This window comes from Alternaria incomplexa, assembly GCF_024043165.1.
Source record: "Alternaria incomplexa strain BMP 0042 chromosome Unknown scaffold_10, whole genome shotgun sequence".
Lineage (NCBI taxonomy): Eukaryota > Fungi > Ascomycota > Dothideomycetes > Pleosporales > Pleosporaceae > Alternaria > Alternaria incomplexa.
Genome location: NW_026249859.1, coordinates 249,636 through 275,106, shown reverse-complemented (window position 1 = coordinate 275,106; position 25,471 = coordinate 249,636). Strand labels below are relative to the sequence as shown.

The 25,471-nt window shown below is 54.2% G+C and overlaps 8 protein-coding genes across 8 annotated transcripts; 4 read left to right on the top strand and 4 right to left on the bottom strand.

The window, feature by feature from the left end:
* Window positions 1-111: 111 nt before the first annotated feature.
* Window positions 112-2,595, bottom strand: J4E90_006980 (uncharacterized protein; the record flags this gene model as incomplete). Its single annotated transcript, XM_051436522.1, has 1 exon — window positions 112-2,595. The coding sequence occupies one exon, from the start codon at window positions 2,593-2,595 to the stop codon at window positions 112-114; it is 2,484 nt and encodes an 827-aa protein (XP_051289268.1).
* Window positions 2,596-3,136: 541 nt separating this feature from the next.
* On the top strand, window positions 3,137-3,904 carry J4E90_006979 (uncharacterized protein; the record flags this gene model as incomplete). Its single annotated transcript, XM_051436521.1, has 1 exon — window positions 3,137-3,904. One exon carries the CDS (start codon window positions 3,137-3,139, stop codon window positions 3,902-3,904), a length of 768 nt encoding a protein of 255 aa, XP_051289267.1.
* A 662-nt stretch (window positions 3,905-4,566) lies between these two features.
* On the bottom strand, window positions 4,567-5,143 carry COX13 (Cytochrome c oxidase subunit 6A, mitochondrial; the record flags this gene model as incomplete). Its single annotated transcript, XM_051436520.1, has 4 exons — window positions 4,567-4,601; window positions 4,678-4,741; window positions 4,797-4,909; window positions 5,077-5,143. The coding sequence occupies 4 exons, from the start codon at window positions 5,141-5,143 to the stop codon at window positions 4,567-4,569; spliced, it is 279 nt and encodes a 92-aa protein (XP_051289266.1).
* A 294-nt stretch (window positions 5,144-5,437) lies between these two features.
* J4E90_006977 (uncharacterized protein) lies at window positions 5,438-6,021 on the top strand (the record flags this gene model as incomplete). Its single annotated transcript, XM_051436519.1, has 5 exons — window positions 5,438-5,596; window positions 5,650-5,665; window positions 5,727-5,789; window positions 5,846-5,858; window positions 5,931-6,021. 5 exons carry the CDS (start codon window positions 5,438-5,440, stop codon window positions 6,019-6,021), a joined length of 342 nt encoding a protein of 113 aa, XP_051289265.1.
* Window positions 6,022-6,398: 377 nt separating this feature from the next.
* J4E90_006976 (uncharacterized protein) lies at window positions 6,399-6,920 on the bottom strand (the record flags this gene model as incomplete). The annotated part of the gene is made up of 2 exons (XM_051436518.1): window positions 6,399-6,536; window positions 6,591-6,920. The coding sequence occupies 2 exons, from the start codon at window positions 6,918-6,920 to the stop codon at window positions 6,399-6,401; spliced, it is 468 nt and encodes a 155-aa protein (XP_051289264.1).
* A 333-nt stretch (window positions 6,921-7,253) lies between these two features.
* Window positions 7,254-11,238, top strand: SEC31 (protein transport protein S31; the record flags this gene model as incomplete). The annotated part of the gene is made up of 5 exons (XM_051436517.1): window positions 7,254-7,462; window positions 7,517-7,636; window positions 7,689-10,774; window positions 10,829-11,127; window positions 11,194-11,238. The coding sequence occupies 5 exons, from the start codon at window positions 7,254-7,256 to the stop codon at window positions 11,236-11,238; spliced, it is 3,759 nt and encodes a 1,252-aa protein (XP_051289263.1).
* A 2,227-nt stretch (window positions 11,239-13,465) lies between these two features.
* MUS18 (UV-damage endonuclease) lies at window positions 13,466-15,817 on the top strand (the record flags this gene model as incomplete). The annotated part of the gene is made up of 2 exons (XM_051436516.1): window positions 13,466-14,122; window positions 14,174-15,817. The coding sequence occupies 2 exons, from the start codon at window positions 13,466-13,468 to the stop codon at window positions 15,815-15,817; spliced, it is 2,301 nt and encodes a 766-aa protein (XP_051289262.1).
* Window positions 15,818-21,942: 6,125 nt separating this feature from the next.
* J4E90_006973 (uncharacterized protein) lies at window positions 21,943-24,060 on the bottom strand (the record flags this gene model as incomplete). The annotated part of the gene is made up of 1 exon (XM_051436515.1): window positions 21,943-24,060. The coding sequence occupies one exon, from the start codon at window positions 24,058-24,060 to the stop codon at window positions 21,943-21,945; it is 2,118 nt and encodes a 705-aa protein (XP_051289261.1).
* Between the last annotated feature and the right edge of the window lie 1,411 nt (window positions 24,061-25,471).

Genomic DNA, 25,471 nt, shown 5'->3' with positions numbered 1-25,471 from the left:
GCGTGTTCGCCCAAGAATCTGCGGTGGAGCTGCACGTCTCCACTGATGCATAAGTGTGACTACAAGCAATGGGTATCATTCAGAGCATCTATCCACGCCTATCTTGGCTACCTAGACTACCTCCCATCTCGCCAGCCTGCCGATGGTACTTCCCGCCTGTCGCACAATGCACACGCGATCCGCTTTTGGCACGCCCGAGTCAGACCCAGGGGCGACCACCTTGTGCATTACCAGATTCGCAACCGCAGTCGGCATGCCCTCTGCGAGGTTGTAGTTGCCCGTTGTGACGAAGCCGATTAGATCCACTTCGTCAGGCACTAGAGGGTAATTCTCCTCGCCAGCGCTCGGTGGGCCGTTGTCTAGGAGACTCCTTGCAAGATCCCTGCGCTGGATATGGTCTGGCTGCTTAACGACAACTCGACTCTGTTGCTTCGTCGACGTACGCTTCGTGCCGGGTTGTGGCAGCTGGGCTAGCCATTGCCCACGGAGTTGTGGGTCGCTAGGCAGACGGTAGATGCGAGCGCAGTCTGTAGGGGTGCCTCGTTGGACCATCGTGATCTTGACCGTGAATACATCTGATGGCAACAACGAGCCGCTCGACGAAGCCGTGCCGTCAACCATACCAGCTGCTTGTCTGAACGAGAGCTGTCTGACAGGAGTTCGAGATTCTTGACATGAAGACACATCTGCAATCAATCTCTGCCAGTCGCAAGACCACGGATCTCCAATCTCGCCCTTCCTACCCTTACCAAGATCAATAGTCGACCATTCAATCCTCTTCCCCTTCGGACGCTTCGTCCACTCGTGCTTCCTCACTTCACGCTCACGCTCTTCCCAGACCCAACCAGCCTCTGTACCAGGATGGTCGTACGGGAAGTGTGGCTTCGAGCGCTCAAAGTCAACCTGACGTCTCTCTTTCAAGCCGCCGAATCTGGGGTTGCCGCCTGTGGAAACCGGGTAGCGCATAATCTGTCGCCATACAGGCATCACGCATTTCCAGGGGAGGAGGATAGTCCAGGACTTGCTTTCTCGTGACACAAATACAAGTGTCGGAATGCGTGGGTCTGTGGATCGGGCCTCAGGGTCCTCGCCAAGTGTGCATGCACCCTTCCGGCGATTGATTGACTTTTGAGATGGCATGGTTCGCTGTGCGGCTAGCCGGCTGTTGGTGTCGAAGATTGAGGCTGCAGTGAGGGTATTGTCGATTGGCCAAGTTGCGAGAGTTTCAGTCAAGGCGGTCAGCGACTGCTGATCGTGTGCTACCGGCGAAGTGCGAGGAGGATCGCGAAGTCGGGGATCTGAAATATCAAACGACAACAGCGCACCGGCTGGTAACGATGCAGCGTCCGTCACAGAGGCCAAAGTCGGCCATAGTGACTGGGGAGTATCAGAGCCAGCCTCAGGAGAAGCCACCGGGGCAAGAACAGAGCAGAGAGCCTCCGCAGCAGCCGGGCCTACAATCTCGATAGACCCAATTTCGAAGCGGAGATCTCGCACGGTAACAGCTGGCTTCTGCACTTTAGCCGTGCGAACAACTTCCTCCCAGAGCTGCAAGAAAGCGCCCGGATGCACCCGAATGAGAGCCTGCGTCTTTTTGCCATCGGCATGCGGTGTACACCAGATCACAGTCACCCGAGCGATCTTCACCAACGGCTTCGCTTCTCTTTCGTATATCCAGCCTTCCCAGGTCCTAGTGCCGTTCCGCCACTTCTTAGCCCTGCCTCTGTTCTGCCATGGATCATCTGTGTCCTCTGCAGAGAAGTGCAGACCCTTGAGTAGCCCCGCTATACTAGCTTCAGGACCCTCCAGGCTGAGGGTTGACATGTAGCTCATATCCCACGCGACAGCTCCCTGCTGGGTTGCAGCTCTGTGTGTGAGACGGTATGCCTTGACCGCTGGCTGCAACGGTATCGCAAACCGCCAGAGAGGCTCTTTCGGATCCGTCATTTTTGCGCGCTTGGTATGCCACAGATGCGTAGGAAGCCATGTCTTGTCTCGCTGGCGTCTGCGGAATCGCGATGGAGGGGTAGCGGGCGTGGCCAGGGGTGGGAACTTGCGCTTCAGCTTCGGTGGTGAGGGCTTCGTGACTTGCTTCGGCGCATCCTCCATCTTCGCGTCTCCATCGTCGTCTTTTCCACTGCCGTCCTTCCTCTTCTTCGCCTTCTGCCTACTCTGCTCCCTCCCCTCCTTCCTCAAAAACTTCTTCTTGCCTTTCCCAACACCGCTCCCACTAGTACCTCTGGCAATGGGCGTGTTGTCTTCTTTAGCTTCCTGCCGCGCCCTGACCCGCAATCTCTTTGGCACGCGCTGCGGATTGTGACTTGCGGTCCTCCTCCTCAACTCCCGTGGCACATCTTGAAAAGCCCGTCGCGAGAGCCCTTTCTTGGCCGCCTTCATGGCGCCCTCGAGCGACCTGATCTCATTCTCGTGCGACTTGAGAAAGTTCTTGACGTTGATCTCGCCATTGGGGTACGCGTTGCTAGTCGAAACCGCGGGGATGACGTACTGGGGTCGTTGCTGGAATCTGGTGCGTTTAACAGGATTACCGGGGCCCGTGTTGGCAGGCTGCTTTCTCTTCCTCGAGCTATCGGCCATGGTGGGACGTCTATCAGCTTATGCTATGCTATCTCAAGCTCACTGGGCCAACGGTCGCGGCGACTGAAATCTTAGCGAGATCTCCACACCAACGGGCCTACTAGCGCGGAGTCATTCGTCACGTCCGCACGTGTTACGCCGAAGCACTGACAGCCTACCAGTGCCGCGCTGGACCCTTTGGCATTGGTCTGCTGCATTCTGTTTCATCGCGCCGACCCCCCTAGCCCGTTGTTTGATTAATTACTCCATTCACAACATCTTCATTTCGCGATTCGGCCTAGAGCTCCACTTGCTGTGCCCCCCTGTGATTGCACCTATCCCCTGCATTGTGCGCAGCCACCATGCTGCCCTGTCCATGTGGTCTAGGACATGTCCTGATCATTCAATGTTTTCCCACACTGCGTCTTCACACAACAACAGCATTTCTACTTTGAACAGCGCCCACCCAACTCCACATAGCACATCCTCTATCATTACCACACGACGCACCCACCCACCTTGCTATTGCTAGTACATAATGACCACCCACACATACACCACAATGTCTCCGACTCCCAGCTTTCAACCTCCTTCCGAGCAAATGTGCAAGATAAATTTCAGCCCACTGCGATCGCCCTCTCCGCGCAAACGCTTCAACAACCACGGGCGCAACCAGTCTGAAGCTATCCAACGCCCGCGGCCCATCAGTGTAGCAGACAACTCCGTCATGGCGCAGCACGCAAAAAGGGCCTCGATATACGTCTCAAACGGATGCTATACTCTCAAAAGCCCAGCCATGTCCTCACCGACGAACGACCCCTCCGAGGTCGTCGATCACTACGCTATCCTCGAACTCACACCCAAGGCCTCCACCGACGAGATTAGAGCTGCGTACCGCCGTCTGCGTTCTGTGTACTTTGCCAACGACGCGAAGAAGTACCGTGCGCTACAGACTGGCTTCGACTGCCTCATGGACCCGAATACTCGCGAGCTTTACGACGCAAGTTACCAGCCAGCTGCGGCAGCGCCGGATTCGCTGTCTAGTATTGGTGAGGTGTTGGACCAGGGAAAGCACTGGCGCAAGGATAGCGCTCATGGCGACGACGCGAATGCTGCTATTCCCGAGGAAGAGGAAGAGGAGGAGCAGGACCTACGGACTGACGATCCGAATTGGGCTCTCAAGCGGTTTCAATGTGAGGGTCATGAGATTATACTGGGCACTGAGCCGTATCAGTCCTGGATCCCTCTGCCCACATGCTCGCTGCGGGCATGTAGAGGACCGAAGTATCTCGGCAATTTCGCAGTGAACGCATATCCGTCCGCGAACTAGCCTCTTTCTCCTCGTTCGATACCCCAAATCTAACCACACAGCCTTATCTACTCGGCTCGATAACGCCTGAGTTCTTCACGATTGTTTATAGCAGAGCAGGTCTTGCATGCATTTAGCGGTCTGGCCTTGCGGCGCAACTGGGCGGTCACTTTGTTCCTCTTGGTCCCTTTGGTCCCTTTGTCACCTTAGCGTTATTTTTGCACACCAGCGGCGATTCACCATCATCCCCTTATCTGTACAGGATAGAAAGTCCCAACTTTACTGCAAATTGGCTACACTCACTACATATCTCGTATATCGAGCACACTCTGAATGATAATGTATGACACTAGGAGACTTGGTTCGATCGGCGTGCATATGCATGTGATGAAGTTTATATGGCGAGTTCTGAAACATCAGGTCCGCATACGTCGTACGACGGTGTCTACGATATGCAGGAGATATGCAGGACTAGACAAACGACGGGAAGACTAATGGTGTCACGCGAAGGGGGTCATGACATCACGAGGTAGCGGTGCAGGAGGGTGGCAAAGTAGATAGACCAGAGTCGCATTGCTGATATCGATCGCTATGATACAGGGCTCTAAGTTGCAAATGCCACTCTGATCCGATCCTGTCCTGCTCTAAGAAACTGTCGCATGCTGGGTGTTGTCGCGAGCTTTCTACTGGTCGAGCTTTACGGGGAAGTTGCCAGCCTCTATATCTTGTGTTAGCTATAGCTCTTTCAAAGTCCGTCGCGCATGCGGACAGATGGTTCAGAATCAGATACTCACCACGCTGGTCGTCCCATCGCGATGTCCAGCCGCTGGGGCACAGGGACTTGTAGGCCAACATGAACTATATCCATCAGTATACATGCCCATCTTCAATGCGACGTTTCCAGGGTACGCACCTGGCGGCAGGGAGCAAAGTCCTCGCCCTTGGCGATGATGCACTTGTGGTAGTCGACGTAGTTTTGCCAGCAGTGCTTGGTCTGGTTCTGGTTGGGGAAGCGGGCATCGAAGCCTATATGCGCCGAAGCATGTTAGCACCCAATACGGCCCATCTCAAGCTCCAGGCGTCATTTTGGCAGGCGGTGCAGGGCGCAGAGCAAGTCCGGGGAAGGCGTACCAGCTGTGCGGCGGCAGATTAGCGATTGAAGCTCGACATGCGGAGGTGCGGGAAAAGCTCACCAGTGACAAACTTGAAGGGCTTGGTTACGAGCTCGTCGCCGTTCTCGCCGTTCTCGTTGTCAGACATGATTGCGATGGGGGATTGGGCGTGGTTCGGGCGTGGGCGTGGCGGCAATGGCAGGCGGGCGTGTGCAGTCGAAGTGGTGACGGAAGTGAAGTTGTGAGGTTGCGATGGTTCGACCCGAAACGCATTGTCCACACACAATTCGCTCGGCGTTTTCCGGGCGACAGGGCCCGCGAGCTCTCTCAGCATCTGCGTGCCTCACTGTGACGAAAGCCCCGGAAGACGTCCTTCGATCCCCCACGACAACGTCTACGAACTTCTCCCCACCCCAATTGCGAAGTCAGCAATACCGCCACCATGTTCAAAGCCACCCGCGCCCTCTCCATGCAGCCAACTCGTATGTTGGCCATGCAGCCAACACGCATGGCGGCCATGCAACCTACGCGCATGATGGCCATGCGCCAGAGCCCCCAGCTCATGATGAGGCAGACAATGGGCCTGCGCAACCCCGTCCCCGTATGCCTCGCCGCCTTCCATCTTCTGGGAACTTGATGCTGACTATACTGCAGAAGGAGGAGCACGGCGGTAAGCCAATCACAGCATCCACTTTATGCCATCGAACATGAATTGACGATTGACCATGTAGCCCACACCGTATCCCAGCGCATCCGCCAGCTCAAGAACATCCCCACTGAGATCTGGCCTCTGAGTACGTCTACCCCCTCCCCAGTAACTACTCTCCCCCTTGGCTGACCCAAACTCTAGTCGTCGTCCTCGCGTAAGCCCCTCCATTGCGCCCGCATATACCCTCACATACACCCTCATAACACGTAGTCTAATACATCTACAGCATCGCCGTCGGCATGGCCTTCTTCTCCATCACCCGGAAACTCTGGGTCGACAAGACGCTCCGTCTCAAGCGACAGGGCAAGCAGGACTAGATGTCCAGTTGGTGAGGAATAGGATACAGGAGAGATGGAATCGGCGGGCTTGGAAGGGCTCCAGCAGCCATTGTGTATAGGTACAGCATACGGGATAGAGTCCGAGTCACGTTCGATAATCAAGCATGAGATCCCTTTGTGTTGTGTCGTGGGTTTGAATTTGAATCTGATAAACACGAGACATCTTGAATCGTGCCTTTGATATTGCAGCTGACATGGCGATGTACGAGGCAGAGCACCAGTGATTTATGTCGCGCTTCTTGAATTATAATGGTGATATGCGGCTCGTAACCTGATATGCACGAGACAGCACTTGGTATCAAATGTTTCCCAAACGCCTGCAAACGCCATGCTATGAGACCAAAGAACCAAAGAGATTACACTGGCTTCGGTCCAGCCTCGTCAAGACCCTCCAGGCCCTGCATAGGGTCCATGGGCCCGTTCGCCTCCTCTTGAATCTGCTCACTTGCTTTGCGATCCTCCTCACTCACGGCATGCTTGGCCAACCAGCCCTCCTGCGTTTTGTCAGCATACCAGACGTGTAATTTTTCAGATTAAAAGAAACGTACCTGCTCCCAGATGGCGGTCTTGCTGCCTAGACCTTCATTCGCGTCTTTCTGTGGCTTGGCTGCTGCTACCTTGATGACAGAACCGTACAGCTCGCTCCGGTCCATGTTGTCGATGGCGTCGGTCGCGTCGGTCGCAGTCTCAAACTCAACATAGCCGAACCCCCGATGTTGATCGCCCTGGCTCTGGTTCTCCGGTTTGGGCAAGTTGACTTCGACAATGTCGCCAAAAGGCAGGAAGGCGTGGAAAAGCGTCTGCTGGGTGACTGCCTGGTCGAGGCCGCCGACGAACACGGTGGCCTTTAGTCGTGACGTGTCTGATAAATTCGACATGGTTGCCTGTGGATTGCGATTTGCGACTTGGGTGGTAGGATGGTCGTGTTCTCTTGATTGCGCGCTGAAATTCGATATCACGTGGTTAGCGGGACCCACCTTGGCTGGCGCGCCCGCCATGGACCAGGGAAGGACAGGTGGATGGTCCTGGTGAAGCACGTCGTTGCCTCAACTCCCAGTCCGCGCTCAAGACACATTGCGGACTCTCGTTGACACCACATAACCCTCTCGTCGCCCTCTACAAAACTCGCTCCCTTGTCCATCATTTTGTTCGTGCCGTATTCCCCAATTCGCTAATCTGACACCGAGGCGCCATCACCGCCCAACACCGTCATGGTCCGCCTACGAGAAATCCCCCGGACCGCCTGTTTCGCCTGGTCGCCAGGCCCGACGCAGCCCCTTATTGCTACCGGAACCAAGGCTGGGGCTGTAGATGCCGACTTTTCAAATGAAACACAATTAGAGCTCTGGGAGCTCAAGTTGGACGACAGCGAGCAGGGTGTCGAACTCAAGCCCGTTGCTACTGTGAGCGTAGAGTCGAGGTACTAGAGGATATTTCTAATCCATTGGGACCAAAGAACTAAACGTCATGCCAGGTTCAACGACATTGCGTGGAGTCAACCCAGCGAACAGTACCCGCGGGGCATAATAGCGGGCGCACTCGACAGCGGGGCACTCGTGCTATGGGACGCAGAGAAGCTGCAGGCAGGCGAAGGGTCAGAGCGCATGGACAGCTGCATGCAACCACAGAGTGCTGACGTTATGCAGCGACGATGCGGAAATTGACCAGATCGACAAGCACACCGGCCCCATCCAGGCGATACAGTTCAACCCCTTCCGATCCAACATCCTCGCCTCGGCCGGTGCCAAGGGCGAACTCTACGTCCACGACCTCGCCGACGACTCCAAGTCCTTCCGCCTCGGCAAGGCTGGAGCGAACCCCGACGAATACACTACACTGGACTGGAACAAGAAGGTTGCGCATATCCTGGCAACCGGCAGCAGCGGCGGCTTTGTCACCGTCTGGGACGTCAAGCTCAAGAAGGAGAACCTCACATTAAACCACTATGGACGGAAAACAGTCAGCGCGGTTTCCTGGGACCCCAATGTGCCCACGAGACTCGTTACCGCTATCCCGACCGACCAGAACCCGCTCGTGCTGGTATGGGACCTCCGCAACACCAATGCGCCAGAGAAGACGCTGCAGGCACACGACCAGGGCGTGCTGTCGCTTTCGTGGTGTGTTCAAGACAGCGACCTTTTGTTGTCTTGCGGCAAGGACAACAGGACGATTGCGTGGAACCCGCACACCGGCGAGCAACTGGGCGAGTTCCCAGTCGTGACAAACTGGACCTTCCAGACCAGATTCAACCCTTCGAACCCGAACCTCCTCGCGACCGCATCCTTCGACGGAAAGATCGCAGTTCAAACACTACAAAACACTGGGGCTGGCGCGGACCAGAACAAGGCGGCGACGGAAGCGCCTGCCGGCGAGGACTTCTTCGCTCAGACCCACGCAGAACCCCAGGGCGCATCTTTCTCATTGAAGACACCCCCGAAGTGGCTGAAGAGGCGAGCAGGTGTGGCTTTTGGCTTTGGTGGAAAGCTGGTGCGATTCGGCATCGTCGATAACAAGTCCAAGATCTCCATTTCCACATTCGCTGTAGACTCGGACGTCAGTGCAGCGAGCGAGGAGTTCGACAAGGCTCTAGACAAGGGCGACATTACGGCAATCTGCGAGTCGAAGATTTCAAAGGCAGCCAACGAGGAAGAGAAGGCCGACTGGACTGTAATCGAGACTCTTACGTCGGAGAACCCGCGAAGCAAGCTTGTCGAGTACCTGGGCTTCTCCGACAAGGATGAAGAGCCAGAAGAAGAGAAGAAGGAGGAGAAGACAAATGGCGATGCGGACGAGGGGTCCTCGTTCTTCGACAATGCGACAGACGAGGGCAACTTCTTGTCCGATCTCGCGGCTTCCAAGGGCGCGAAGACCAACAACCCCTTCCAGATATACACTGGTTCCGAGTCGGAAGCCGACACCAAGATTACCCGCAACCTCATGCTTGGTGACTTCAACGCGGCGTTGGACGTGTGCCTAAAGGAGAACCGACTGTCAGATGCTTTCATGATTGCCATTTGCGGTGGGGAGAAGTGCATCGCCAAGGCACAGGCTGCATACTTCAAGAGACAGTCTGACGCACCCAATTACCTGCGCTTACTTGCGTCAGTGGTCGGAAAGAATCTATGGGACTTCGTATACAACGCTGACCTCAAAGACTGGAAGGAAGTCATGGCCACGATCTGCACATTTGCCGACCAGGCCGACTTCCCCGACCTTTGCGAGGCCCTCGGAGACCGTCTCGAAGAAGCCATTTCTGAAGAGGAAGGAACGTACCGAAAAGATGCGTCTTTCTGTTACTTGGCTGGTTCCAAGCTTGAGAAGGTCGTTGTCAACTGGGCACAGGAGCTCCAAGAAAGCGAGAAGGCGGGCATTGAGCAAACCGACGGCGACAACAGTTTCTCTATCCACGCACGATCTTTACAGGAGTTCATCGAGAAGGTCACTGTATTCCGAAAGGTCACCAACTTCAAGGATGCCGAACAGCAAAAGGAGGACGACTGGAAACTCGAGCCGTTGTACGCGAAGTACGTTGAATACGCTGACATCGCATCTGCCCACGGCCAGCTCGCAATTGCGGAGAAGTATCTGGATCTCCTGCCTCAAAAGTACCCAGCTGCAGATGTTGCCAGGAACCGGGTCAAGCAAGCCACTAGGAAGGTTGCAGCTCAGCCAGCGGCAGCACAAAAACAGGCCCAGTCAACCACTGCTGGTCGTCGTCAAGTTGTGGTCCCGTCGTATGGACAGCCTGCACAAGCAACACCGGCACCGCCCCAGCAGACGCCCTACGCTCCGGTCAACCCTATGCAAACGCAACCAAGAGCGTCACCTTATGCTCCAGTTAACCCCCTATCCTCGCAAGCCCAGCCCACTGGACCATCAACATTCACACCAGCAGCAGCACCAGGCAACTCGTACACACCGGTCGGTTACCAGCCATCTCAGCCTCAGGGCTATGGTTACAACGCAGCGCCCCAACAAGGAATCGCACCTCCGCCACGCAACTTCTCAAACTCGCCATCAATCGTGCCAGCAGCCAACAGAGGCAGTATTCCTGCCTGGAACGACACACCAGACTTTGGTCCACCCAAGCCAGCTTCGCGTCGTGGCACTCCTATGAACACTGTAGCTTCTCCGTTCCCGAACCAGCAGCAGCCCCTCGCAGGCCCACCTCAAGGTCCATTCTCACCAGGAGCAAGGTCGACACCTCCACCTCCTCCAAAGGGTCCTCCTCAAGGCCCTCCCCGGATGACTTCTCCTCCGTCTGGACCCCCAACTGGTGCTCCGAACCCATACGCACCAGCGCCAGCGTCAAACAACTATGCTGCTCCGCCTGCTGGCTTCGCACCTCCACAGCAGGCACCGGTACAGCGTGGAGCATCGCCATACCAACCACCGACTGCTGCCGCTCCGCCATCGAACCGCTATGCTCCTGCTCCAGGTTCACAACCATCGGCTCCCCCTGGACCAATGGGCGGAATGCCACCGCCACGGAACATTGCGCCTCCTCCTGGCCAATTCACACCCGTAGGATCAGCATACGCACCGTCGCCTGTGCAGCAAATGCCACCCGCAGCCGCAGCACCGCCACCAAGGGGCCCGCCTCAAGGACCTCCGCGTGCAGGACCTCCTCCAGGCGGTCCTCCAGGCGGTCCTCAGGGCGGACCACCAAGGCCCGATTCCCGACCTGGCACCGGACAATCGCAAGCGGCAGCGCAAGCAGCGCCCAAGTACCGTAAGTGCATCCCAAACCACACAAGAATCATCTCAATCTAACCCCGCAACACAGCTCCCGGCGACCGATCCCACATCCCCGACGCCTCGCGCCCCATCTACGAGATCCTCGACGCAGACCTCCAACGCGTGAAAGCAAAGGCACCAGCTCAATACAAACAGCACGTTGCCGACACGGAGAAGCGCCTCAATATCCTATTTGACCATCTCAACAACGAGGACCTGCTCAAGCCTGATACTATCCAGCAGATGAATGAATTGGCGGCCCAGATTCAGGCTAAGCAGTATGATGCTGCGGTTGCAATTTTCTCGGATCTCATGACGAATAAGACGGATGAGGGGAGTAATTGGATGGTAAGTGAAATGAGATTCGTACTCTGTGATTTGATGAGGATGTAGTGCTAATTTTTGGTTGTGTAGGTTGGTGTCAAGCGGTTGATTCAGTTTAGCAAGTCGACTGCTTAGGGAGCTAGTGCTGCGAAGGCTACTGCGACTGCGACTGCGGCTGCGCTGTCCGGTGGGAATGATGATGGGTATGTCTACGTGGAAAAGGTGTATAAGTAAAGGGGTTGGAAGGCAGGTAGATGGAGATTAGCTGGGATAGAGATAGTTTCGAAGAGATGTCTTTAGCGCTATGCATTGCTTAGAGAATGAAGACAGCTGCATGATTTGTGTGCGTGGGTGTGTGATGGTGATGATGTGTGGTTTTGTACTACTGTGTGTTGTGTGTCTTGTGTAGAGGCATGAAGGTGGATGTGCCTTGTTTGCCCATGCGGTGGATACTTCTCTGTACGTCGCGTCCCGTGTATTTTGTCCTTTCTACAGGAACGACGACCACATGCTTTCAAAAGTTACAACGAGAACACCAAAGCCGGATCAACACTCTAAGAAGTGTACGCTATCAATTTCAAATTACGTGCCGGAGTGAACAAGACATACATAACCAACCACTTGTGCAATTGTAAAGCTTGGTACACAGCGGAAATATGCGAAATCTTGAACCAAAATATGTGGGCTCGTTCTTAAAACACGATGGGAGTAGGGTGTGAGTGTAGCAACACCCTCGTTCACCGGTCAACCTACCCTATCTACCTCTCACAACAGCGACTGCACAAATAACCACCCACACGCCCAAACGTATCATCCAGGCCCGAGCTAGACACCACACTGCAAACCACATAAACACCACACAAGAAAACTTTGGAAGTGCGTCCCGACACAAAAACCTACGACTTACCTTATTTCTCCACAGTCGACCGAGTACCTACATATCGTACTCTATCTACAACGCCTGCGACAACGATAATGGTGTTCAAAGGATTCATCTGGCTGTGGATAGCAGTATGCGTCCTGTTCTTCATGCACATGATGTTGCTGATGTGGATTAATGGAAAGGGAATGCCGGGGTGGTTGAGGGGGTAAAGGGATAAAGGGGAGGGAGTGGAAGGGGTTGGTGAAAGGTAGACGGGGAGGGGTGAGGAGCTGTGGTGATGTGGTAGAGGGGTGAGGGTAAGAGTCAGGATGAAGATAAGGAAGCCCGAGAGGGGTAGGAGGTAGACGGGAAGGTAGAGAGCGGAGTGGAGAGAATAGAAATTCGTGTAGGTACCGTGGGAGGTGCTGTAGTGCTGAGTTTGGAGAGCAGGCGATGGGGATGGGGATTCGAAGGATGCTCTGATGTTTTGGGTGTTGCTGTGTCTTGGTTTGTCGTGTGGGAGTAGGAGGCTGAAGAGGTCTGACGAGCAAGTAGTGTTTAGTGTTACGATGGAGGTGTGAACTTGGTATTGTGATTTGAAGAAATTAAAAGGTCGTTGAAGATGGCCTGGTTATTCATGCAATGGTTTGGTTTGGTGGTGCATATGGAGTCACTCTACTGTTAGGTTGACATGCATGGTATTATCACCTAGTTTTATATATGTACGAGGATGCAGAACAAATAGTGATCAAGACCAGGTGGGAATATTTCTAGAGTCGGCTGTGCTGCTCCGTTCCTTGAGATAATCTGGCGGTATCGTAACGAGGTGATCGGTTTCTCGCGCTTTTCGTGAAAAGTCACTGCTACCAAGCTGGTGCTTTCAGATACTATCGTGAAAGATTGATATAAATGGGCTGATGACGATCGTACCCCTTAGATCGCGATATATTCAGGCCATCAGTGGACCGTGTGTTTCAGTGGATCTTTGCACAAATGACGATTGTGCAGATACATTATGCATACCTAGGTAGAATGCCATCTCGTTGCAAGCATGGCTAAACATCACAATCGCGATGGCCTGTTGAAGTGTAAGTTACGTAGCGATAGCCTTCTTGATGAGTTCGACCAATGCAATTGTGCTCGTGATGGGATTGTAGAATGCGAAAGGTGGGATCTGGCATGAGATCGGGCGGGTTCGCTAATCGTAGCCGATCGGGTCTGAGCCGATCTCAGACAACACCAGCGTCATACTATCAAACCTCAATGTAATGACGTAGTCGCGAGCTCGACGCGTTAGCCACCCAACATGGCAATAGAAGCACGGTTCGCGGGTTTCAGCCTCCTTTCAATAAACTTGCTGTTCCCTCTGCAGCGGCATCACCTGAGTCCGGACACATGCTACGTTCCCTTCACAGCATCTGCTCTCGTGTCGCATTCCATCCACCACTCCGAGCGAAGGCAACTTTTCAGAGATCGCGCGTGATTTCCTATCTTCCAACCATGCCCCCTAAGCGGAAGAGATCTGCTGTAGCAGCTACGGTGCCTACGACCGAAGAGGCGCCCCCAATGGACCGATCACAGATGCGCCGAACAGACGTGCCTTTGCCGTCAAACGTCGCGAAGCCTCCTCGTCGCCAAACGACGCGTGGGGGAAAGGCTGAAAAGACCGACCCTAATCTCAACCCTGACATCCTCGATGGAGTCACTGCATTACGCGCATCGCCTGACGGACACGAAAGCGCCGCGCATGATGCTGTGCTGGAATCTGCCGTCAGCAACGGTACTGCGAATGAGGCGAATACTGCATCAGGTGCGCCTGCGAAGAAGAAGGCGCCCTCAGCACCTGCCACAAACGGCGATGCGCCCGTAGCGAATGGCGCCGCCCCTGCAGCGAATGCTGCAAAGAACAAGCGAAAGAAGGCCGGCGCCCAGCAAATCAAAGTGGAAGAGGAAGACACCAACAACAATGCCGTGAATGGCGTAGCTGGAAATGTCACTGCACCTGCAGCCAGCACTGGGGTAGCGGCAGATCCCGACGATGTCGATAACCTCGAGGCTGAGGACGAGGACGAGGCAGAGGTCAAGGAAGCCCTGTCGAGACCCCCACCGGTCAACTCTGAATACCTTCCTCTTCCGTGGAAAGGACGACTTGGCTATGTATGTGTCCTGCAGGTACCTTTTAATCTAAACTAACGAATGTGCATACAGGCCTGTCTCAATACGTACCTCCGCAGTGCTACCCCTCCCGTCTTCAGCTCCAGAACCTGCCGCATCGCGAGCATCATCGAACATCGCCATCCCCTGAAGGACCCCTCCCAGCCCGAACATGCCACTAAGAATCGCCCCGATAAGGAACAACCAGCGGATGTCGCGCGGGGCATGAAATACGTTGAAGAGATTGGCCTCGCTAATGCGCGGGATATCATCAAGATGGTGCGCTGGAACGACAGGTACGGCATCAAGTTCATGCGCTTGAGTAGCGAGATATTCCCGTTTGCAAGCCACGACGAGTATGGCTACAAGCTTGAGCCTTTCGCTGCCGAGACGTTGCGTGAAGCAGGCAAAGTGATCGGTGAGCTGGGTCATCGAGTGACTACTCATCCGGGCCAGTTCACACAATTGGGCTCTCCGCGAAAACAGGTCATTGACAACGCAATGCGTGATCTGGAGTATCATGCTGAGATGCTTTCTCTTCTGAAGCTTCCAGAGCAGCAAGATCGGGATGCTGTCATGATCCTGCATCTCGGTGGAGCATATGGCGACAAGCCAGCGGCTATTGAGAGGTTCAAGGAGAACTACGCAAGGCTTCCTCAAGGAGTCAAGAGCCGTCTGGTGCTTGAGAACGACGACGTTGTATGGAACATGCATGAGTTGTTGCCTCTATGTGAAGAGCTTAACATCCCATTCGTGCTTGACTATCACCATCACAACATTCTCTTCGACGATACTCAGATCCGTGAAGGTACCAAGGATGTCATGGATTACTATCCCCGTATTCTTGCAACATGGGAGAAGAAAGGGATCACGCCCAAGATGCATTACTCTGAGCAAACACCTCCTGCGATTACTCGCACGAAGCGGAGAAAGCATTCACCCCGCGTCATGACATTCCCTCCCTGCCCTGACACGATGGACTTGATGATCGAGGCAAAGGACAAGGAGCAGGCTGTATTTGAGCTCATGCGAACTTTCAAGCTCCCAGGCTTCGAAACTTTCAACGACATTCTGCCACATACGCGCCAGGATGAGAACAAGCCTTGGAAGCCGAAGCCCAAGAAGGCTGTCAAGAAGAGCAAAAAGAAGAAGACCGACGAGCTTGATGAGCTGGATGCGAAGATTGAAGAGGAAGAGCCAGAGGACGTACCACCACCCATTGTACCTGACGAGGAAGTAGGCATGGGAGGACCAGAGGGAAGAGTGTACTGGCCCCCAGGAATGGAGGACTGGCTCAGACCCCCAAAACGGATCATCAAGAAGAAAGAAGACGGCGCCGCTACGCCAGCGAAGAAGAAGCGCAAGACCGCCGCTGACGCGGCCTCCATAGCAAGTGAAGCCGCTCCACTCGAGGATGTCAAGACGCCCATCAAGACACCAGCCAAGAAGGCCGCACCAGCTAAGCGAGCAGCAGCTTCATCGACTAAGAAGAAGGCAGCAGCAAAGTCCGTGCCAACACCTTCGGCGTCAGACGAAGAGGATGATCAACTTAGCTCACCCCCGCTTAGCGAAGGGACCGAGGACGAGGCTCCTGCTGTGCAGAAGCGAAATGCACGACCTGCCGCAACACGGAAGAAGTCTGGCAGGGCCACGTCCCAAGTAAGCTACAAGGAAGAAGCGGATGAAATGAGCATGTAGACAAGTGTGTACAACCAATCTCATCGGTAGCCCCAAGGCAGCTAGTAATGTCAATCCAATGTATGAATACGCGAAATTCGGTCCTTCAAACACGAAATAGTGATATCCAAAGCATAATTCACATCATCTCGGTTGTACGAGGGTGTGTCAAGTGTGCTTGTGCTAGAGGAAACAAACCTCCGAAGCCTGCTAGATCCTTCCCTTCCCGCTTCAGGCCGTTGTCCCGCGCCCCTTCCTTCCCGGCCTTGTCCCCCTCTTTCGTTCTCCGAAACCACTTGTCGTTGCTCTGGCCTACTTTGTGCTAACTCAGTTTTCAATGTGCACTTCCCCACATTATTGACGTAGGAGCCAATGGGTATATCTCGTGTTTCTCGCGCTTACCTATCTATTCACCTTCCCAACCTAGCTGGAGTGGCCGGAACGCATGTACTGTACATACGAACATGCGTTCGTTGGGGGGGAAGACACGAACGCATAAACATGCACTATGTGGACCTTGACATTCGCTAGAGGTGGCAGAGGGGGAAAAAGGAAAGGGGAGCAGATAGGTGCACAGCCCAGCCAGCCACCTCCACGTCGTGATACCCCTCTCACCACACCACACATAGCCCAATCCAATAGGGAAGATAGTAAACATGTTGTGTAGCAGCGGCTCAGGTGTTCTCGAAGCGGTTATCGAAGCACGGCCCGTTGCTGTGCCGCACTAACCGACGGTTGCCGAGGCATTCCGCATATCTTCTTAGCACCTTCCATTGCATATCCCACGGCCGGATGGGGGTTAAACGACGCATCTGAAGCGAGCAAACATGTCAGCACTTGTTGTTTTGCGGGAGAGAGACAGACCAGGCAGAGAGAGAGAGGGTGTGGTAGGGGAAGCAGGCACAATCACAGCACAGTGCATGAGATGCGTCGATAGCTTAATCGATAGCTTCACATGCATGGTGTCATGCATGGATGTGTTGTGAAGAGGATCACTGGTTCTAGGCTAGCTGTTGCTGCTGGCGTGGAGAGGGGAGCTGCAGATTGATGCAGGACCACGTCGGAGGACATGGACTGGAACAGGGTAAGAGGGAAAGCTGTTAGTGCGAACTCTAGAGGATAGTCTGGATAGTTACTTTGAGGGGTATGGTGGTGGGGGGGTTGATCGTGGTGTGTCTTGGTTTCAGGTACGAGTCGCGTATTGGAAACCTTGGAAGTGTGGGATGGGTCATTCATGCGTTGTACTTGAGAGAAAGAAAGGGTCTACCAAGACCGTTATCTGTGGATATTTCGAGAAGCCGTTGAGATGTATGGGTTCTTTGATCCGACGTGTGTATCCATTTCCCTCCTTCGCTCCACTACGATAAAGTTCCAACGTACGATCTCTGGTCTGTTGAATTCCCACCAATGGTACTGCGCAACTGGGTCGGTCGATTTACAAACTGATTTCCCCTAGAGCGTCGCTTGGTTTGTCAACACCAGATGCCAGCTGGGATCTAGAAGACCCCCCTTCTAGTGTCCGTCGATCAACGATGAACAGCCATGACTCGAATCTAGGCCGTGTCTATTGTCTCTCTCTTGCCCTGCTGCCAATCAACCCCCAGTCACCTGGTTGCTATCCGCAATCGGTTAACTTCCCGCGGCTACATATCTGCAGGTCTATCTGCACAGCCTTGCACAGATTGAGGTCCATGCCCGTACCATGTCCATGGACTCTTGAATCGAACATTCGGTGCGCTAGTGGATTTATTTTTGCATTGACGATGTGATATATCATGGGTCGAGTGATAGTTACGAGGGGCCGGTAGCCTATCCCAAGTCGTGGCTGAGCGTGGGCAGGGGAGTTGGATGTTTTGCTCGGCTGCCGTGCGGAATAGCATTGCGCCGGTGGCCCGTTTTGAGGCCGTACCGCCGTGGCTGGAATGGAGGACCATGTGGAGAATCTGTTTCTGGATGTTTGGTCAGCAGCAGGCGGTGTGGCGTGCTTGTTTGTTGAATTGCAGTGAGCGAATGATGTTTTTGGCGGTTAAGGCGCCGCAAGCAAAGACGATTGTCTCCCGAGGAAGAACGTCTGAATGGTTCGTGTCAGTAGATCACAGCCGTTGTAGAATAACCGAGCCGTCTGAGCAAACTCGCGTCGAGACATGATCTTCGGCACTACACACTGTGTATCCGCGGCTTCTAAATTCGCATTGCCATCTTCAACTTATTGCCTCATCACCAACGAACTTGAAAACATGTCGTATATGACGCGGTGTCGTTGCGCTCAGACCTACAGGATCCACATGAGATAAGAACACGAAGACTGTGCTGTGCTGGACATGGAGAAAATGGAGAAAGGCCGAGCTTGTGAATATCTACGCGAGGGGCCTGAGCTCAGAGAGAAAAAATCATCAAGCGCCTCGGTGTCCGTGCAAGATACGCACAGAGGAGTTCAGAGGATCCTTTCGGCATCCTGATGCACGGTTGCAGTGGAGAGTGCATAGGCTATGCGGTCCGGCAGTCTTGAATCTCGATGACAGGTGCTATGATGTAGGAGGCTGACAGAATGTGGTTGTACAGGACGATGGTGAAGAATACCAAGACGATCATCATAAGGAATTCGAAGACAATTAAGAGCAGGAATCGTTGCGATGTACTGACAATCGAGGTTTTCGTGCTCTGGAAAGACGGCATTACACCTTGAGACAGGTCTGTGCTCGTTGGCGTATCTACCATGACGTTATGGCCGTTGGACGACGGTAGAGGTTCACGATGGTCATTTTGCCCAGGAGCCGGTACGCAGCTATCGCCATTAGGGTCTGTGAGGCTTCATTCTCCGAGTGACGTGCGTGTCCGTGGGGTTGGGCGGGCGTCAGACCCGATGAACAATCATGGTGAAGGCGAGATGGGCGTGACAGTCGGAAGCTCCGGCTTTCACGACGCAACAGCACATGTTTTGTTCTTGTAGCTTTTTGGACTCTGCTTTACAGACATGTTTCAAGATGAACGTTATTACCAAGAAACTACTGCACCACCGATGTAACCAGAATACAGAACGCGTACGTGGTGCTCAAGTCGGCAGCGAAACGGAAGTCGCGGCTTAAGAAACCATGTCAAGAGCCTCTATCGCGCCTTCACGATATCTGCTTTTTCCCTCAGCCACAACGTCACCATTCCAAACACCTCAGACCAATCACTCTGCTCCGGCTCTCCAGGGCTAACTCAGCAATCGCACGCGACGCACACACATCCACTACACATCTCACCAGCCGTTTCGGCCCTTTGGTGATCGAGTGCAGTGGCCCGCCCCGCGATCACCACCATCGTGCGCCTCACGCCCGCTACCCTTCGCACGCAGCCCAACGCAAGGCCAACCGCACCCCATCACGGAGCCTCCAGCACCGTATCCAGTGGAGACAAGCAGCAGACAAAGCGCTTCTCTCCACAAACTACCGGCTATGCTACTCCGCAAAAACTAGTTCTGATTGTTACGTACAAAGATTGTTTCCCCAGATTTATCACATGCAAGACATAACCGTCGAGCGTCTGTCAGACAAACTCAAGCTCTAAGCCGCGCGCCCAGCGCAACCGTCTTTGTAGATAATAGCCGATGGCCGCATTAGGCATTACGCCCGGCTTGAGTAAGGGGGGAACTTGCAACTTGTAGTGCAAGTGCAAGCGCCCGAGAGGCGTTCTTTTCGTGGAGGTGTGACGAGACGAGCGGTTCCTGCGTATCCGACATAGTCACCACACCAAACCAACGCAACGCGCCTGGCGTCGTGCTTGCGCGTCATCTCGTCTTGGTAGTTTCTTAAACCCGTGCGCTGGTCGCTGCGATACTTGGGTGCTAACAATAGGCATGGCCTTTGCGACAATAGCGACAGGCTGTCGGTAATTCCGAACGAGATTTGTTAAGGTTACCTATATCCCAGGGAAGGGAACTGATAAACCACGTTAATAGAGACCGACTATGCCCGAAATGCGACGGCGGAGTGAAGATCTCGAGTCACGTTCTGCTGCGCAATTGGATTCCATAGCGTCGGGAAACTTGTTACTTCGAAATCCGCGAGTAGTTCCTAGCGCTGATGAGGATGGGGCTGGCTTTCATGCTACAGTACCCTTTTGTTCGTCTTGGCTTGTTCGGCTCAGCTTACTTGCTGCCTCTTCACCACCGTACTATAATAGTCAAGTACCTGTCCGAGGAGCGAAAGATGGAGATGCACGCACGGAGATTGGAGGGGGTAGCGCAGGTAATGCGACACCAAAGAGCGCTGGGGAATATCGAGGGGTAACGTTAGTACGGAGAGAGGGGCAGTTAGTGAGAAAGCGTGGGGTAATGGGAAAGCGGTTGAATTCGTAGTATCGAAATGCCCCGTTACGGGCTGCGCATGAATTACATGTCCGAAAGTATACAGTTTCGAGGCGTCCAACAACGGGCTTCTCTCCGCTTCGTGTCGTTGTACTTCCCCCTCTCGGATAGCAACTGCGGCTTTCTGAAATTGGACTATACTCTGGTCCCCGCAATGAGAGAAGCAATGCGCCGACGTCGTTTCTGTGTTGCGTTGCGCGGGGATGACGTGTGTGACTTGAAGGCGCATGGATAGACGTGTTTGCTGGTATGATGTGGTTTGAACAAAGGAAATAATATGGTGTATGTACGTACATGAGCTGAGCCATAATCCCACGCTGTACCTGGCAGAAAATCACTGCAGATCGCCGTTCGGATGTCCATCGCAGCACAGTAGACAGGGCAAGCTGAGCCGGAGCGAGCGAGCCTACCATCCACACGCGGGTACGTACCATCACCACGAACAGCGCATCGGCATCGCCATACTACATGTCATTCCGCCTTTCTAAAAGCCATGATTCTTTCTTCTCCCATCCAAAGAGGCCAGTCGTAATGTTTCGTTGCCGTCAACCCGGCATCTCCGAAACCTCGATTCCTTTTGCCCCGTGCCGCCGCACTGCCACTGCTGCCAACGCTGTCTGCCGTTCCGGTTCGTCAGCACTCTAATCCGCCATAACCGCCTCTTGCGCGCCACGGCCGTTCGCCATCGCCGTGAAACCTTGAACCCTCCTGCGAACCCTGACCCTGCGCAAATGTCCTGTTGCGCAAGGTAGCGCTGTCTTGTAATTATGGTGTCAGTGTGTCAGTTGTTACCACCGTTACAGCCTGCAGGTTAAGGCATCAGCTGGTGCAGGCATGTGAGATGCACATCCTTTTGAGTAATCATGTTATTGTTGTTGTTTGACTGGCCCGCTGTAGTACACCCTACCAAACTTTCTGCAATGACGATGTTGATCGTTTTTTTGGGGGGTGACATGTGGTTTGATTTTGCTTTCCGACGCCCGTCTCACGCCCGTCTCCTGTCAGATGCTTGTTGTGCATGTGGACGGCGCCCGGCAATCTACGCAGGGATGAAAGGACCGACATGTCCAAAGTCAGCAAGTTGTACGATTTGCTGACCGGCGCCGAACCGGTGAGCCTCGTCCGAATGATGGCCTGAGGACATCTTGTTTTTCTTTTCGTTTTTTGTGTAACCGCACTTGTAATCCGTTGTAGTGGTAGAACTCCGGCTCGTGCAGCCTTGCATGGGATAAGCGTTGGGATGCATGTGCGAGACCGAGAGTATGATGTCTGTGCAGAGCCCGATCTGGGTGAGGTTGCGCAATCTTGTAAAGATAGGAACATCGGGTGAATTGCACGCAAGGAAGGAAGAAAGCAAACAGGCGTGACGTTTTGTGTGAATGCACATTCAGGCAGAAAAAACGCTTTTCATTTACTGCGTACTGTTGTTCGCAAAACCCCATATGTTAGCGTACAGGATATGAGCGAGCAGAGGTGGGGGTTTGAGCAGAAGAACGCTTTTCATTTCATTTACTGCGTACTGTTGTTGTTCACAAAACTTCATATCGTTGCAGGGTATGCCGCATAAACTGGTCGCTACAAAAATATACAGAAAATGATGCCGCGACCGAAACCTTGTTTCCCAGGGTCGCTTTTCCCAACCGACCCAATCATGCCAGAATCCCATGAAATGTCGTAAAACCTGTTCATGCACGTTTTTCCTCGTTGGTATGAGCTCCGTATGTGTGTATGTGCTCAACCTCGTATGTATGTGTGTGTGTTTGTGTGTAGCTTGTGTCCAGCAAAAGCGTCGTAATCAAAGCACAATGTACTCCCCGTCCACGCGATCCATGGCTCTCCTCCACCGGAACGGATGCTGCATGTTGCTGAAAGGTCCGTTCTGCCTCGGTACATGCACATCGCCGTCTGACCATTCGTCATCTTCGCGCCATACACGTTCAAGCACTTCTAGACCGCTCAGGTTGTTGAAGAACCCACTCTCGCGTTGGATCTCTACACACCGTTGTCGTACCACAGCGCGGTGCTCCGGGTCAACGCACTCCGTGCCGATAATGAACAATGGCCAGAGTAGGAATTTGTTGACACAGCTGGTGATGCCGATCTGGGATATGTGGTAAAGACCCTGTGATACGAGATTCTGGAAATTCAGAGTCGAGGCGGGGAGAGTCGGTTGTGCTAGGCGTTCGGTGTAGAGAAGCGCTGCATAGCGGAAACTCTCGCTGATGTGGAGAAGCGCAGCCTGTTCTGGCGACATGGCAAGCATGGAAGACGTTGCCTCACAAGATGTGGAGTGCATGTCGCCAGGTGACGGGAACTCCCATTCTTGGAGCCGAACGCGCAGATCGTTCCACTCGCTCCAGAACTCAGAGCGGGGATCCTCGCGTGCAGATGTGAAGGGGTCGACGTGCTCGGCAATTGGCGTTCCCCAGCCATTGCCATCCATATTATCGAAGCTGAAAGAGTAAAAGTCTTTGACTTTCTTGGGGCGGGGAGAGGATGTAGGCGTGTCATCGTTGTCGCGTACCGGTCGGTTCTGACTAAGCAGGTTCAGTCGTCCAAGTCGTGCAATGAGTTTAAACAGCCTGCCTTCGCAGCCAGAATGGTGTTCCATTGCGCCCAAATTGGCACTCAGGTTCATCATGTCGAGCGAATCGCCGCGCACTTCGATTTCTCGGTCATTGACTGCAGCAGTCATAACGTCGAACCAAGTGAAGAAAGTCTCGATCCAGCCAACGAACTCGGACCGAATCGTCCTGTCGCGAAGACTAAGCAGTTTCTGCACGCCAGCAAGCTGGGTCTTGAACTTGGTAAATCCGGAATCGCAGACATGGAAGAGACAAAGAATCAGAAGCGTGGCGAGTACGGAGTCGTCCTGCGAACCATCGTAGTCGACAAGCTTCTTGTTGAGGAGGGCAATAGAATTGGCCTTGTAGTGCTTCTCTTCGTCGGTTGCCTCGCCATGCATCTCGCGTAGCTCTCGTGTCGTCATTTGCGAGTAGGCATGATCTGGTATGAGGCGTGTGTCATGCAGTACACTCAACCGCCGTCCCTCAATACCTCCGCGCATGCGCATGTTGTTGGTAGCGAGAGCACCGATGGCATTCTGCAACTCTTCGTTGCGCATGGCCAGATGTATGATGTGCATCCGGTAAGGGTTCGTATGGCTATCAAAAGCCACCAGCACCGGGCATATAAATTTGTCGTAGTAGTCCAGAAGGGATAGCATCCGCGGGGAAAGGGGCGAAGCGATGGTAAGGCTCTGAGGAATAGAAGTGGTGAGCGACAGTACGTCTTGAGACAGGGGGCCAGAGCCATAGGAAGACATACCCTCCGACGGGAGAAAGGAGAAACCGGGCTGGAATCCGTTGAAACTCGAGCTCATCTCCCCCTCAACAAAAACATCCTGAAACACAACAGGACCCATAGGTTGCGAAGCTGCGCTCACTTCGGGATAGTCGTGTATACTCTGATCTGAGCTTACGCTGGAGCTCATGTCGTCACCAGTGGGTAATGAGCGAGGCGCCTCATGGATGAAGTAGTGGTCCAAAGAGCCCATGGGCGCCTGGTCAAATGGCTGATAGCGTGGTATCGACGGGTCTGCAAACGGAAACTCATCGACGGGTGTGTTTGGGAACTCGCTCGGTGAGGGGAAGTCGCTATCGCTGTATGTGCCCAGAGATGCCGAAGATGCCGACATGCCGTTATCCTCGAAAGGCACATGGAGAGTGGTTTGCAGTCTTTGGAGAGGACCCCTGTGAGGCTGGTGATGTCTGAACTTGGTGGCTTGGGGATGTAGGAATTCGAAGTGCTCCCCATGATGTTGCATGGGATAGCCCATAGGAGTAGACGGAGTGGGTATGGGTATTGGGCTGGTCGGACTGAAGTACTGGTATTCCTGGGGCGCAGAGAACATGGGACTTGTAGGACTCCTTGGTGAATGTGCACCAAAGTCGATGCTGGCACGGTTGTTGAAGTTGTGCTGATGTTGGTGGTCACTGGTGGTGGAGGTAGTGCTGGTGGAAGCTATCGAGTTCATCCGTTGGGCTTTTGGCTCCTGTGTGGCAGTTGAAGGAGGCGACTTTGCAATAGGCAAAGACATGCCTCGAAGCTTTCCACGGCTGGCTACTCCCACGCCCCAAGTTAGAGTGGTACGGTATCCGGAGCATTCTTTCCCAATGTCGACGCACGGCCCACAGTATGGGCGGCGTCGATCACACTTGACTTGACGTTTCTTGCAAGCAAAGCAGTCGTCCGTGGCTCCAGTGGCAGGAGCTCTTCTTCTTCGTTTCCTGGGGGCAGCAGCGGCGGTGTTGGTGTTGGTGGCGGTGTTGTCGACTTTCTGGACCTCAGCAGGCTGAGTGGTGTTGGGAGAGACGGCCATGATGGGTGTAATAAAAGAGGAAGTGCTATTGCAGTACTCTACAACGTTGCATCTGCAGGATGTGGATCGTGTATAGTAGGTGTATGAACAGAATAGACAAGAAGACGAGGGGTAATACTCAATGGAGCATAGAAGGTCGGCGTCACGGTGGGTAAGTATTATTTTGGCTCGACGGGTCTGGGTAAAGGAAGCTTGGTCCCCGTCAGATAAGGTCAGGGCCCTAGCTTGCAGGGCTCTGGTTCTGCCAAGATGAAGGATGCAAAATGCCGCGGCATACTCGACGCTAGGATATTAAGAGAAGAGGTGGTCATCTTGAGAGATGTGCATGAAGGATGTGGCCCGCAGCGAGTAGGCCAGGTGCCCGCATGTTCTCGCAGCGGCAGCGAGGCTTTGGCTGTGGCAACCCCTACCACACCCCACACGGTGACGGCGAATTGCAGGGCAGGGCGAGGTAGCGTCGGGTTACATCGTGGAAAAATGGTGGCACCCCGGCAGCAGAGCAGGGTGGATGGCGACAGAGGCCTGCTGCAGGACGGAGAGGGCTGGACGCCACCAAGACTCCACGAATGAGAGGCTGCAGCGCACACGATCTGCTACCGGCCGCTAAGTTCGGAGCAGCTACGAGGCCACAGCCACTGAGAGAGCTTGTGTCGAGGGCTCCGGGGTGAAGGCGTCCAGGGCGTCTTCGGCTCGCGAGGTGCTGCACAGCTGCAGGCGGCCAGCGCTGGCTGCTGCTGATAGCGTCAGGGCCAGCATGGGCAACGTGAGCGCCCGGGCGAATGACCGCACGCAAATGGTCACGGAGCCGACCGAGGCGATCAAGGTGCCGTCGCGAAGACGCATCGAAGCTGTGTAGAAGGGCGCCAGGACAGCCTGGCATGGCCGCGCTGAGGTTTGCCAGTGGGAGCAGGCAGCGACAAGCCGCCCGCTGTGAAGCCTCTGC